The 14,814-nt window shown below is 42.2% G+C and overlaps 1 protein-coding gene across 1 annotated transcript in view; it reads left to right on the forward strand.

Annotated features, from left to right (window-relative positions):
* Positions 1-14,814, forward strand: part of arap2 (ArfGAP with RhoGAP domain, ankyrin repeat and PH domain 2) — a 349,086-nt gene that overhangs the window by 50,334 nt on the left and 283,938 nt on the right. The window contains 1 exon segment of the mRNA XM_055637821.1: positions 2,277-3,358. Coding sequence (XP_055493796.1) covers positions 2,418-3,358 — 941 coding nt within the window. The 5' untranslated portion in view covers positions 2,277-2,417.

The raw sequence follows: 14,814 nt of genomic DNA on the forward strand, positions 1-14,814 counted from the left end.
AGTAATGGGCCCCATCACCAAACCCTAAGGCACACCACTAGTCACAGGCCTCCAGTCCGAGATGTAACCTTCCACCATCACCCTCTGCTTCCTTTCATGGAGCCAATTTGCCATCAATTCAGCTATTTCTCCTTGGATCCCATGTGATCTACCCTTCCAGAGCCATGTACCAGGCAGAACCTTGTTGAATCCAGCAGAATGGATGTGAGAGGACTGGACATTTTTTTTTGTCTGCAATTGCTAGTTTAATTCTGAATTTAAAGCTTTGTTTTTTGTATGGGTGAACTGTTGAGCCATTGATTTTATCAGTAATTCCTTAAATGATAATTTAAACTTGTCTTGGCCACCCATTTATTAATTAACTTTTTCCAGTGTTTGAAGATCACAATTGAATACAGTTCTACATTTACAAAGTAATCATTAATCGAGATGAAGGACGACCAAATTCAACATTTTTCTCATTATTCTTGAACTATGGAGAAATAAATTTTGTTAAATATCCATGAAAGGTTGTCCAAGAGATTAGACTTTTTTTTTGCATTCAAGCTGTAGTTCTTCTGACTCTAATATGCTGTGATGTTGAGAAATAAGTTGTTGCTCCGCAGCACTGAGCATCTCTGGAGAGTAAATGAAATGAACTGAAAAAAACAAACATATTTCCTGTTTTCCTGTGAATCGCTTTTTTTAAAAGAAACTAATAAAAAGAACTAGTTGTGACTTCAGTTTCTAAAAAGCAGCAGGTTCTTGGCAGACAATGTGTGTATAAAGCAAGCTATGTGAACTGCTGACTGTGGGGTCAGGAGAGAGGTGCCAAGAAAATAGTGGACTTTCATGGTTATTTCCCATTAAATTGGTGGATGAATGTGCATGGATATGCTAATCTGGTAGTGATCTTATACCACCTGAAATTCTTAATTTATTTTGTTGTATGGAGTGATGTTACAGGAATTTATTTGGCCATAGATATCTATATTACTAAAAGTCTGATCTTGACTGCTTTTGGCCCACTATGCTGCAATTTCTGAGAGAACGCCGCCACCTACGGCCATCATTTTTGGCCACCTCACTCCGAGCCCCCCTCTGCCTTCCGGGTCCGGAGTATTTTTCCCATCGATGTAAAATCAGAGAAATATGTTTTTAAAAATATTGTCATTCTCTCTGCTGCCCCCGCTGGCGGCAGGTGGAGGTACTATAAAACCTGGAAGAGTGGTCACTCATTCAGTCTCTGCCAGACCCAGGAAGCAAGAGAGTCATGGCTCTCTGAGCTCTGAGCTCTCTGAGCTGCAAATAACACTGAACATACGTCCACTCCACGGTAAGTCCCGTCGATGCGGCTGTAAAGTGGCTGCTGCCCAATTGTTTGCCTCGCCTTTTTAACAAGTTTGTGTTCACAAAATGAATTTTGGTTGTCCGGTGGCTGCAGCCCAATTGTTTGCCTTGGCTTGGTTTTTAAAATTGTTGCAACAGTTGGATGCCAGCCTAAGAATCCATTTGTCCCACAATGTCTATACTAGCCCTCTGGAAACCAGTACCTTCGGCCGCGCAACACCCATACTAGCGCAACAGAAAGCCCCCCCACTGGTGAGCAATATTGGAATTGGTGGAGAGGTGGAATATTGCGTTGGTGACCTGGCCTCCCTTGTGATGCTGGGACCCAATGGGTCCCACTTAGTCTAGTCTAAAACTATTTAACTCGTGGGTTACTATGAAAAATAACTTTTTCAATTTCATGTTATGTCCTTGACCTGGATTTTAATAACAGATTGGGTTATTCCTTTAATAAATTTGAACAATATTTTATTAGCAAGAATGACTGCACAGTTAAAATCTATTAATTGAATAGTTATGAATATATAAAATGTACTGTCTATTTTGCTTAAAATCTATCCTAATGTTTAAAACATTAAATTGAATTAATAGATAAATAAAAGTCTCTGTCATTGGTGAAAGAGTAAAACAAAATAACAGCATGATCTGTTAATTGGCCTTTAAGATGGTTTCCTGCAGATCTTGGGGAGGGAAGTGATGGTGCAAGTGGTGGTGACAATGGAATTTCCTTGGGAGACTGTAATGCTGCATCCCAAAAGGATGAAGGTACAGAATTGAGTAAATTGTCCAAATTGGAACTGGCCATCAAGATACTAAGGCATGGGAAGGAGAAATGGAGAACTGAGATTAAACATAGAGATTGACAATTATAGCTGCTGATCTAACGGGCAGAGGGCCATTTCTCTGTGTGATCAAACTGACCCAATTATATTTCTATCCCTTTTTAGCCTTGTTTTGTAAAATGGTGCTGTTTTCTGTGACATCACGAGGGGGAAGAAAGATTACTTCTGATCGCTATAAATATATCCACATCTGATGATTTCCAATTTGAACCAACTCCCACGGCAGGCTGTGACAGGTTGCTGTGTATGCAGACATTTCAGAAGGTAATTGTAAATCAACAAGGTTGGAGTGAGACTGAAGTTGCCACCGGGCCGTCATCCTCTGAGGCCAGTAGCAGTATCATGGACTGGTTGAACGACATCCATTTGGAGCAGTACACTGACAATTTCAAGCAGTCTGGCTACTGCACTGTGAAGGACTGTGGGCACTTGAACAATGAGATCCTCCTTAAAATTGGGGTTACTCCAACAGGACACCGGAAAAGGATACTCAAACATTTGCGCCGTTTACTTTCTGAAGCTGTTGAGTCGAAAGTGTCCAGGTGCTCTCCCAAGTTGTTGTCCAGAGGTACAAAATTGGAAAGAAGTCCACCCAAGGATGAGGTTGACAACAACGTCTCCAAACTGAGAACTATCTTTACTGAAGATGATTTGAACTTGAACCCAATACACCCAGTGAGCATCAGATGTATTAACTCTAAAAACAAAACTTTGACTTGCCAACTGCAGCAGGTTGAAACGCAGGAGAAATGTTTGGTTAGTAGAAACCATAAAATGTTTGGTTCGGAGACTGACAGTGCCTGCAGTAATCCATGTGAACCACAAGATGATGTGGCTAGCAGGCCGCCACTTCCACCACGGGTCCGTCAAGGAACTCCGCCTCACAAGTTTACAGGAGACACGATGTCACTGCCTTCTGATTATGTTGATTCCTTACATTTTCCCTTCACAAGTGAGCAGTCCACATCTGCAGAAACTAAATGTGCACCGACCAGTCCACCGGACTCTCCTCTCTTTGAATTTCAAGGCGAAATGATCCTGAACGATTTCTATGATGGAATGCTGGGCACTTCAGAGCAAGTTACTTCATGTCCCATGACGCCACTTGATCTTCGACACAAGCCAGTACCACAGCTCCCAAGTTTGTGTAAAGCACAAGGAGTTGTCCTAGATGCTACAGACAACAGGTACAGTACTTTCCATAATAAAAATCAAATGCTGCTTTTTCTGAAAGTGACAGTACGAAAAGATTCTATGGTCGCTACGGGAATAATCTGAAAAATTTGACATTGCTTAATATGAGTTTAATTGTACATTTTCAAACTTTATCATTGACTGTGTTGAGTACATTTTTTATCTCCCACTGTCCCAATCCTAAGCAATAAGAAAGTTGTGTTATTTTAGCTTACTTTCTTTTTTGCTTCCTTATTTTGAAATATAGTCAGCCTGTTTATTTGTGGACTGTTGTCTAGAGTCCTTGTCATCTGTGGAGCTGCATAGCAGCAGGAAGTGCTTCATGAGATGCAGAGACCATGGAAAAATATAGGAACTTTTTAAAATCCTTTTTTGGTATTTTTTTCTGATTTCTATATGACTATTAATTTATAAATTGTAAGCCCAAACAGAGAAGAGGCGTTACTGAATTGCTCAGCATGCATGCACCATTTTCCTGATTCCGTGTAAGTTCTAGAAACTCTTTCTTCTCTTTCTCTGCTTGCTCTGGTCAGTCTGCACTTGCAACCACTAAGTGCTGCTTTCCTGCTGGCATCTGGGCATTAATGTCATTGGTGCTGCCACTTTGACTGGACCTCGTCAGTATCTCTGCTGTTTGATGTCATGTCCCCATCACCATGACAAATAATTTCCTCTGGAGTGCAGAATTTAATATAGTTGATTGTCATGTGTACTGAGGTGCAGTGAAAAGCTTTTGTTGCATGCTAACCGGCCAGCAGAAAGACAACACGTGATTACAATCGAGTGTACAGATACATGATAAGGGAATAATGTATAGTGCAAGGTAGAGTCATCAAAGATAGTCCGATAGTAGTTCAGGGATGCTCTTTAATTGCCGTAGGATGGTTCGGTTGCCAGATGACAGTTGGGTAGAAACTTTCTCTGAATCTGGAGGTGTGCGTTTTCACACTTCTATACCTTTTATATTATAGTATCATAATGGGATGGGTGAGGGCTGCTGGCTTCTAGTACAATAGTTAAATTCCCGTGCACTTTCCCTCCAGATTACTTTCTATTGCACTGCTTCAATTCCCACCTCCTTAAGCCAGTGAGACTGGGATCCAACCACTTTGAAAAAGATTTACTTAATATTCCTGTTGTATTTTTTTTTTTCCTTTTGTCTTGTTTTAAATGCGTATTCTCTGAACAGATCGAGCTTCCTTCCATTTACTCTGTCTAATCCAGTCATGGTCTTGCACACCTCTGTCAAATATCTTTGCGCCGAGAATGATCCCAGCTTCTCCCATCTATCCCTGTTGTTCAAATGTTTCTTGATGCTGTCATGAATGTTGCATTATGGCATCTTCCAGAGCGGCTCCTCAACCCAGAATTTACAAATGGCCTCCCACAATGTGTCCTCATCCATTTGTTGCTGGTGACTGTTGTCCATCCCCCCATTATTATATACACACACTGATGATAATGTGCTCTCTTCAGTATTAAGATCGGATCTCTTTATGGTGAGTTTTGTTCTGATTTCAAGTGCTGCAAATGAATTAATGGAAGTGCCGCATTGCTGAACCTATGTACAGAAAGTCAGATGTATAAAGGTCAGCTGGTTCACTAGTACTGAACCATTCAGCCATACAGTGATTAAATAATTTGTTATTTTAATCAATGGCCAATGATTCTTGCAGGAGAGGTGCAAAATTGATACATGTGACAATAAAAGACCTCTGACCTTTGACACCTTTGCAGATAGCTCAACAAAATTCCGTTCAAAACTGTGAAATCTCCCAACAATGTGTTACACAGGATATTAATGATGCCTGGTGTCATTTCCATATATAGTATCGTCAACCTTATCCCATCTCCTTTCAGAACATTTTCTGATATTCTGCCGCATCCGCTCCATGAGCCACAGGAATCTTGCCAATCAAACTAGTTCTGTCCATAATTTATAATTATGTGTCCATAATTTGAAATTATTTTATTGGCACAGGTCAGTTAATTAGTTTTGTTGTTCAGCAGTCTATTTAACATTGTTAATCTGTTGAATCATCGTGCTGCATTAGTTTTCTCAGCACTTGCCAGCTCCCTCATTTTGTATTCAGTATTTGTATTCACTCTATCCCTGCTTTCCTGAGTAAAGGAGCATGCAGACTACAGAAGCGTTTCCAAAGTGCATATGTCTGGTTTTGATGGAGCATCGCACACTAAATTCTGGGACTATCTCTCTAGCCTTTGTGACAGAGCCCCCCTCCCCTGGATGCTGCTCTGATCCCCATCACTGGCTGACAGGCCAGGAGAGGCATCACTGGCACCACCTGGGTCCAATTAGTTGATATTGGTTTGGCCATTTGAGCCTTGTCAGCCTACTCCCTATAAAACCCATGCATTCTAGCCAGAGAGGTGAAGATGAGAGAAGAAACAGGAGAGGAAGAACGAGTTTTGTGTTTAGTTTATTGTCATGTGTACTGAAGTACAGTGAAAAGCTTTTGTTGTGTGCTAACCAGTCAGTGGAAAGACAATACATGATTACAATGAAGCCATTCACCGTGTATAGATACTAGAAAGGAATAACATGAATAACGCTTAGTGCAAGATTAAGCCAGTAAGGTCCAATCACAGACAGTCCTAGGGTCTCCAATGAGGCAGATAGTAGTTCAGGACTCCTCTCTAGTTGTGGTAGGATGGTTCAGAAGGAAGAGCGAGAGGAAGGGAGGGAATGTGGGGCACCTGTCGTCTAGCTGTGTTCCCGTCGTCATTTCGAGGAAGACCAGGCACTGGGACAAACATGAGACCACCAGCACCACCATGTGGTCAAGACTGGGTGCGGGGAAGAAGCCCTAGACAGCCAGCTCCTCAACTGCAACTAGGACTGAGTGGCCAGGCCAAGCCAAGCCTGAGATGCCAGTGACTCTTCCTGCCCATAGACAAGAAGGATTATGCCCACATACACATGGAGGCGAAGACAGGGCCGGGATAATCCAGAGACCGCCAGTGTTGCCTCTTGAGGCAAGGGTGAACTACACGGAGAAGCCCGAGAATGTCACGCCTCCTCCTTTGAGACTAGGACTGAGCTGCTGGGATAAGCCCGAGGTTGTACCCTGACGATGAGGGACAGTCCTGAACTTCCTTATCATTATGAATAAAATACATCTGTGAGTTCACCCTACTACAAATGTCAGTGTGGTCACTGCTGAACCCAGCATCATCCTCTATTCCACAGCTAATAATTTTGTAAACTTTTCAATATTACTTTCCACCCATCTATTTGCATGTCAAATATCTGGCTTTGTTTCATCCCTACTTTTAAAGCCAAAATATGCTGAATTCTTGTCTCATCCCTTCTTTGAAGGCCAAATTTGACTAAAATGTTTTCCCAATGATTTCCCTGTAATTTTCACGCTGGTTCCATATTCACAGTGGAAATTGCCATTCACTGTGTAATGTGTTTCATAGAAAATCTTAAGTGACAAGAGAGAAATTAAACATTCAGAAAGGAATGACATATAAATATTCATGGGGGTTTGGATATTCGAACTTAAAATGTAATGGTGGATAATGGTGCAGTTTTCAAGGACAGTAGAATCCCAATGCTGGTGGAAAACCGAAACCCATATAACCATAATTGCTATATGGTTATATGGTTTTCCACCAGGATGTGTGAGATTAGGGAATCTTCCAGTGTCTCCACAGCTTCTGGGGCAGATATAACTTGTGCAGGAGGGACGGGTCACACCTGAACTAAAGGGAAACCAATATCCTGATTGGGGAAAAAAATTGGCTTCAGCTACTTTGGAGGGTTTAAATCTTAATGCAAGGAGCATTCGTAATAAGGTGGATGAGTTGAATGTGCAGATAGTAATTAATGAATATGATATAGTTGGGATCACGGAGACATGGCTCCAGGGTGACCAAAGCTGGGAGCTGAACATCCAGGGATATTCAATATTCAGGACTGGATAGACAGAAAGGAAAAGGAGGCGGTGCAGCGTTGCTGGTTAGAGAGGAGATTAACGCAATAGAAAGGAAGCACATTAGCTTGGAGGATGTGGAATCGATATGGGTAGAGCTGCGAAACACTAAGGGGAAGAAAACGCCAGTGGGAGTTGTGTACAGGCCACCTAACAATAGTAGTGGAGTTGGGGATGGCATCAAACAGGAAATTAGAAATGCGTGCAACAAAGGTAAAACAATTGTAATGGGTGACATCAATTTACATATAGATTGGGTGAATCAAATTGGCAAGGGTGCTGAGGAAGAGGATTTCTTGGAATGTATGCGGGATAGTTTTCTAAACCAACATGTAGAGTAACCAACGAGAGAGCAGGCTATTCTAGACTGGGTATTGAGTAATGAGGAAGGGTTAGTTAGCAGTCTTGTGTGTGGCCCCTTGGGCAAGAGTGACCATAATATGGTTGAGTTCTTCATTAGGATGGAGAGTGACATTGTTAATTCAGAAACAAGGGTCCTGAACTTAAAGAAAGGTGACTTTGAGGGTATGAGACATGAATTGGCCAAGATTGACTGGCAATTAATTCTAAAAGGGTTGACGGTGGATATGCAATGGAAGGCATTTAAAAACTGCATTGATGAATTACAACAATTGTTCATTCCAGTTTGGCAAAATATTAAATCAGGGAAGGTAGTGCATCCGTGGATAACAAGGGAAATCAGGGATAGTATCAAAACAAAAGATGAAGCGTACAAATTAGCCTGAAAAAGCAGCCTACCAGAGGTCTGGAGAAATTCAGAGACCAGCAGAGGAGGACAAAGGGCTTAATTAGGAAAGGGAAAATAGATTATGAAAGAAAACTGGCAGGGAACATAAAAACTGACTGCAAACATTTTTATAGATATGTGAAGAGGAAAAGATTAATTAAAACAAATGTAGGTCCCTTGCAGTCAGAAACAGGCAAATTGATCATGGGGAACAAGGACATGGCAAACCAATTGAATAACTACTTTGGTTCTGTCTTCACGAAGGAAGACATAAATAATCTGCCGGAAATAGCAAGGGACCGGGGATTAAATGAGATGGAGGAACTGAGTGAAATCCAGGTTAGCCGGTAAATGGTGTTAGGTAAATTGAATGGATTAAAGGCCGATAAATCCCCTGGGCCAGATAAGTTGCATCCCAGAGCACTTAAGGAAGTAGCCGCAGAAATAGTGGATGCATTAGTGATAATTTTTCAAAACTTTTCAGATTCTGGAGTAGTTCCTGAGGACTGGAGGGTAGCTAATGTAACCCCACTTTTTAAAAAGGGAGGGAGAGAGAAAACGGGGAATTACAGACCAGTTAGTCTAACATAGGTGGTGGGGAAAATTCTGGAGTCAGTTATTAAAGATGGGATAGCAGCACATTTGGAAAGTGGTGAATTCATTGGACAAAGTCAGCATGGATTTATGAAAGGTAAATCATGTCTGACGAATCTTATAGAATTTTTCGAGGATGTAACTAGTAGAGTGGATAAGGGAGACCAGTGGATGTGTTATATCTGGTCTTTCAGAAGGCTTTCGACAAGGTCCCACATAACAGATTAGTTTACAAACTTAAAGCACACGGTGAATGGGGGTTTAGTATTGATATGGATAGAGAACTGGCTGGCAGACAGGAAGCAAAGAGTAGGAGTAAATTGGTCCTTTTCAGAATGGCAGGCAGTGACTAGTAGGGTACTGCTAGGCTCAGTGCTCGGACCCCAGCTATTTACAATATATATTAATGATCTTGATGAGTGAATTGAAAGCAACATCTCCAAGTTTGCGGATGACACGAAGCTGGGGGGCAGTGTTAGCTGTGAGGAGGATGCTAGGAGGCTGCAAGGTGACTTGGATAGGCTGGGTGAGTGGGCAAATGCATGGCAGATGCAGCATAATGTTGATAAATGTGAGGTTATCACTTTGGTGGCAAAAACAGGAAATAGACTATTATCTGAATGGTGGCCGATTAGGAAAAGGGGAGATGCAATGAGAACTGGGTGTCATGGTACACCAGTCATTGAAAGTAGGAATGCAGGTGCAGCAGGCAGTGAAGAAAGCAAATGGTATGTTAGCATTCATAGCAAAAGGATTTGAGTATAAGAGCAGGGAGTTTCTACTGCAGTTGTACAGGGTCTTGGTGAGACCACACCATATAACCATATAACATATAACCATATAACAATTACAGCATGGAAACAGGCCATCTCGACCCTTCTTGTCCGTGCCGAACATGTATTCTCCCCTAGTCCCATATACCTGCGTTCAGACCATAACCCTCCATTCCTTTCCCGTCCATATAACTATCCAATTTATTTTTAAATGATAAAAACGAACCTGCCTCCACCACCTTCACTGGGAGCTCATTCCACACAGCCACCACTCTCTGAGTAAAGCAGTTCTCCCTCATGTTACCCCTAAACTTCTGTCCCTTAATTCTCAAGTCATGTCCCCTTGTTTGAATCTTCCCTACTCTCAGTGGGAAAAGCTTATCCACGTCAACTCTGTCTATCTCTCTCATCATTTTAAAGACCTCTATCAAGTCCCCCCTTAACCTTCTGCGCTCCAAAGAATAAAGCCCTAACTTGTTCAACCTTTCTCTGTAGCTTAGTTGCTGAAACCCAGGCAACATTCTAGTAAATCTCCTCTGTACACTCTCTATTTTGTTGACATCCTTCCTATAATTAGGCGGACAAAATTGTACACCATACTCCAAAATTGGCCTCACCAATGCCTTGTACAATTTTAACATTACATCCCGACTTCTATACTCAATTCTCTGATTTATAAAGGCCAGCACACCAAAAGCACACCTGGAGTATTGCGTACAGTTTTGGTCTCCTAATCTGAGGAAAGACATTCTTGCCATAGAGGGAGTACAGAGAAGGTTCACCAGACTAATGCCTGGGATGGCAGGACTTTCATATGAAGAATGACTGGATAGACTCGGCTTGTACACGCTAGAATTGACGGGGGATCTTATAGAAACTTACAAAATTCTTAAGGGGTTGGACAGGCTAGATGCAGGAAGATTATTCCCGATGTTGGGGAAGTCCAGAACTGGAGGTCACAGTTTAAGGATAAGAGGGAAGTCTTTTAGGACCGAGATGAGAAAATCGTTTTTTACACAGAGAGTGGTGAATCTGTGGAATTCTCTGCCACAGAAGGTAGTTGAGGCCAGTTCACTGGCTATGTTTAAGACTGAGTTAGATGTGGCCCTTGTGGCTAAAGGGATCAGGGGGTATGGAGAGAAGGCAGGAATGGGATACTGAGTTGGATGATCAGCCATGATCATATCAAATGGCGGTGCTGGCTCGAAGGGCTGAATGGCCTACTCATGCACCTATTTTCTATGTTTCTATGTAAACTAGTCTGGAAGTGTGTTGGGGCCCAAAACGTTAGTCAGGCAGATGAGATGAGGTGAGGCAACTACATAAACTAGAGAATAAATTCAGCAGACACAGAGGCATGGCAGCGAGCAGGGCGAGTCTGATGGATTAAATTACATTTATTTCAATGCAAAAGGCCTAATTGGCAAGGCAGACAAACTTGAGGCCTGCATAACTATATTTGACTGGGATATTGAATTTATTAATGAAATGGGGCCAAAGGAAGAAAGGACTGGCAGGTCAGTGTTCCCGGGTACAAATGCCCCAGGAAAAGAAGTGAAGGCACGGGAGAAGGGGGAATGGCATTTTAGGGAGAATGTCACAACGATACTTGGAGATGATATTCTTGGGAAATCATTCAGTGAGGTTAAATGAGTGCAACTGACAAATAAAAAGGTGGCAATCAGTTTGTACGATAGCATCCCCACCCTAATAGTCAGTGGGAGATGAAGGAAATATGTAGGGAGATTCCAACTGGGTGCAATAATGATAAGGTTGTAAAAGGAGATGATTGTAATTTCCCAAATATTGACTGGGACTGCCATGATGCTAAGGGCGTGGATGGGGTGGAATTTGTTAAGTGTCCTGGAAGTTTCTACAAAAGCAACATGTAGGCAGTGCTAGTAGAGAAGGGACAAAACTTAACCTCCACTTTAGACTTATGTCAGAGCAGGTGGCTGACATGTTAGTGAGGAGCATTTTGGACTAGTGACCATAATTCTAGTAGTTTCTGCATAATTATGGTAAGCATAGGACTAGTCCAAAATTTGAAGTCCTAAACAGATCAAGTGTATCTCTTTGGGAATCTAAGGGTGAAATTGTGGTGTTCCCTGGCAGAGGTATTTGTAACATGTGGAAAGACTGCTAAAGTTATGCCTCTATTTATGAAAGGCTGCAAGGAAAAGCCTGAAAGAAAGCAAGGACTGACTGGGGAAATTCAGCACGGTTTTGTGCATAGGAAAGGGTGACGCATTGGCACAGCTGTTTGAGCTGCTGCCTCTCAATGCCAGAGACCAAGGTTCTGACCTGTCACAGGCAGGGCTTGTCTCTGTAGTTTACACTTTCTTCCGGTGACCACGTGGGTTTCCTCCGGTTGGCCTGGTTTTCTCCCACATCAAAGAGACGTGCAGATTTGCACGTTAAATTGCTTCTTTAAATTGCCCATAGTGTAAGGAGTAGAGGAGAAAGTGGGATAACATAGAACTAGGGTGAATGGATGATATTTGGTTAATGTGCACCTGTTGGGTCGAAGGGCCTGTTTCCATGCTGTATCGATAAACTAAACCATGTCTCACAAATTTGATTGAGTTTCTTTTAGAAGTGAGCTAAAAGATTGATTGAGAGCAGTGAGGTGGCCATTGCATGCATGGACTTTAGCAAGGCCTGAAAACAAGGCTGTTCAGAACATGGCAAGTTGGTCTGGTAGGTTAGATCGTATGGGATCCAGTGCCGGCTAGCCAACATTGGCTTGATTGTAGGAGACAGTGGGTGGTGCTAGAGGGTTGTTTTTCTGATTGGAAGCCTGTGACATCTGGTGTACCACAGGGATTGGTATACTGGGTCGTGATTGGACACTGTTCTTTGTTATTTGTATTAATGATTTGGACACGAATATAGATAGTATAGTCAGCTTACAGATGACATGAAAATTGGTCGTATTGGAGAGAGCAAAGATGTTCATCTAATATTACATGGGAATCCTGATCAACTGGGACAATGGACTGAGGAATAGCAGAGGGAGTTTAATTCAGATAAATGTGAGGTGTTGCACTTTGGTAAGACGAACCAGAGCAGACTTTCACAGTAAATGGTTCTGGGGAGTATTGTAGAACTGAGACTGCAACACAGTTTAGTTTGAAGGTACAGCATGGAATCAAACCTTTGGCTCACCGAGTCCCCGCCAACAATCTATCAGCCCTTCACCCTAGTTCTGTGTTATCCCACTTTTGTATCCACTCTCTACACACTAGGGGCAATTTACAGAGTCCAATTAGCACATAAACCCACACGTCTTTGGGATGTGAGACGAAATTGGAGCACTTGAAAGAAACCCATGTGGTCACAGGGAGAATGTATAAACTGCGCACAGACGGCACCTAATGTCAGGATCGAACCCGGGTCTCTGGCGCTATGAGGCAACAGCTCTACCAGCTGTGCCACTGTGCTCCCGATAAATTGACATGGTGGTGAATAAGGTGTTTGGCACACTTTCCTTCATTGGTTGGTGAATTGAGCATAGGAGTTGGGACATCATGTTACAGTTGTACAAGATGTTGGTAAGACCACATTTGGTGTATCATGTACAGCACTGGTCGCTATAGGAAGGATATAATTGAACTGGAAAGAGTACAAAAAAGATTTACAATGATGTTACTGGGCTTGGAATGGTTGAATTATAAGGAGAGACTGGAGAGACTGTGCCTTTGTCCCCTGGGATGTAGGCAGCTGAGGGGAGATGTTATAAGGGTTTATAAACTTATGAGTGGCATAGATAAAATTAATAGCCATTGTCTTTTACCTGAGTAGGGGAGTCTAAAACTGGAGGGTATGGGTTTAAGGTGAAGGAAAAAATGTAAAAGGGATCTGAGTGGCAACATTTTCACACACGCATATATGAACCAAATTGCCAGAGGAAGTGATAGAGGCAAGTACAATTACAACATTTAAAAGATATTTGGACAGGTGGGACGGCACAGGCAAGTGGGTCACCTTGATCCTCTTCCCTCTAGTTCTTGATTTCTTTATCCTGGGTAAAAGACCCTGTGCATTTTGTGCTTAATTTCCTTACCCTGGGTAAAAGACCCTGTGCTTAGCAAACCAATTCATTCATGAGGATTGCAAGCTTTCTTGCCCGTGACACTTACATCATGTGAATTGATAATTTAAAAAAAAGGAACATTGTTCAAGATGACACATCAACAGGGCCAAAAGAATGGCGTGCATGTACCAGTTATTCCAAAAACCACCTCACATGATTTAGTTAGTAATTTCAGGCTCCCTGTGATTGGAGTGGCTGTTAGAACGATTGTTAGATTACAATGCACAATTGAGTAGATTTACAGTAACGTGATTGTATTAGTGGTGAATGAAGTGACAGGCAACAAGCTTTCACTTTTCATTTGAAGTTAACTTGGTGATATAAAAGCTTAAAATGTGGAGTACATTCAAAATATTTTCAATCTGACGATGTGAAGTAAGTATCTGTGGAATATATTATGAAAATGTTATGTAATCTAATTTCTAAATGTTTTGCTAGTGGTGCCTGCATATTCAAAAATGAGCTTAATTTCTTGTGAAAAGCTCTATAATTCTCTATTGTACATAATCTCAAAGTTTTACTTGTATTTGGGTTAAAATCCAATGTGCCAGTCATGGAGTGATGCAGTGTTGAAACAGACCCTCCGTCCCAACTTGCCCACACCGGCCGACATGTACCAGCTACACTAGTCCCACCCACCTGCCTGCGCTTGGTCCTTACCCCTCCAAACTTGTCCTATCCATGCGCGTCTAACTGTTTCTTAAACAATGGGATAGTCCCAGCCTCAACTACCTCCTCTGGCAGCTTGTTTCATACACTCACCACCCTCTGTGTGAAAAAGATACCCCTCAGATTCCTATTAAATCTTTCCCCCTTCACCTTGAACCTATGTCCTCTGGCCCTCAATTCCCCTACTTTGGGTATGAGACTGTGCATCTACCCGATCTATTCCTCTCATGATTTTATACACCTCAATAAGATCACCCCTCATCCTCCTGCGCTTCAAGGAATGGAGACTCAACCTCTCCCTATAGCTCACACCCTTTTGACCTGGCAACATCCTCGTAAATGTTCTTTGAACCCTTTCACGCTGACAATATATTTCCTATAAAACTGAACACAATTCTCTAAATGCGGTCTCACCAACGTCTTATACAGCTGCAACATGACCTCCCAGCTTCTATACTCAATATTCTGACTGATGAAGGCCAATGTGCCAAACGCCTTTTTGACCACCTTGTCTACTTGCGACTCGACCTTTAAAGAACCATGCACCTGCACTCCGAGATCCCTCTACTCTACAACACTCCCCAGAGTTCTACCATTCATTGTGTAGGTC

The sequence above is a fragment of the Leucoraja erinacea genome, chromosome 1 (assembly GCF_028641065.1).
Source record: "Leucoraja erinacea ecotype New England chromosome 1, Leri_hhj_1, whole genome shotgun sequence".
Classification (NCBI taxonomy): Eukaryota; Metazoa; Chordata; class Chondrichthyes; order Rajiformes; family Rajidae; genus Leucoraja; species Leucoraja erinaceus.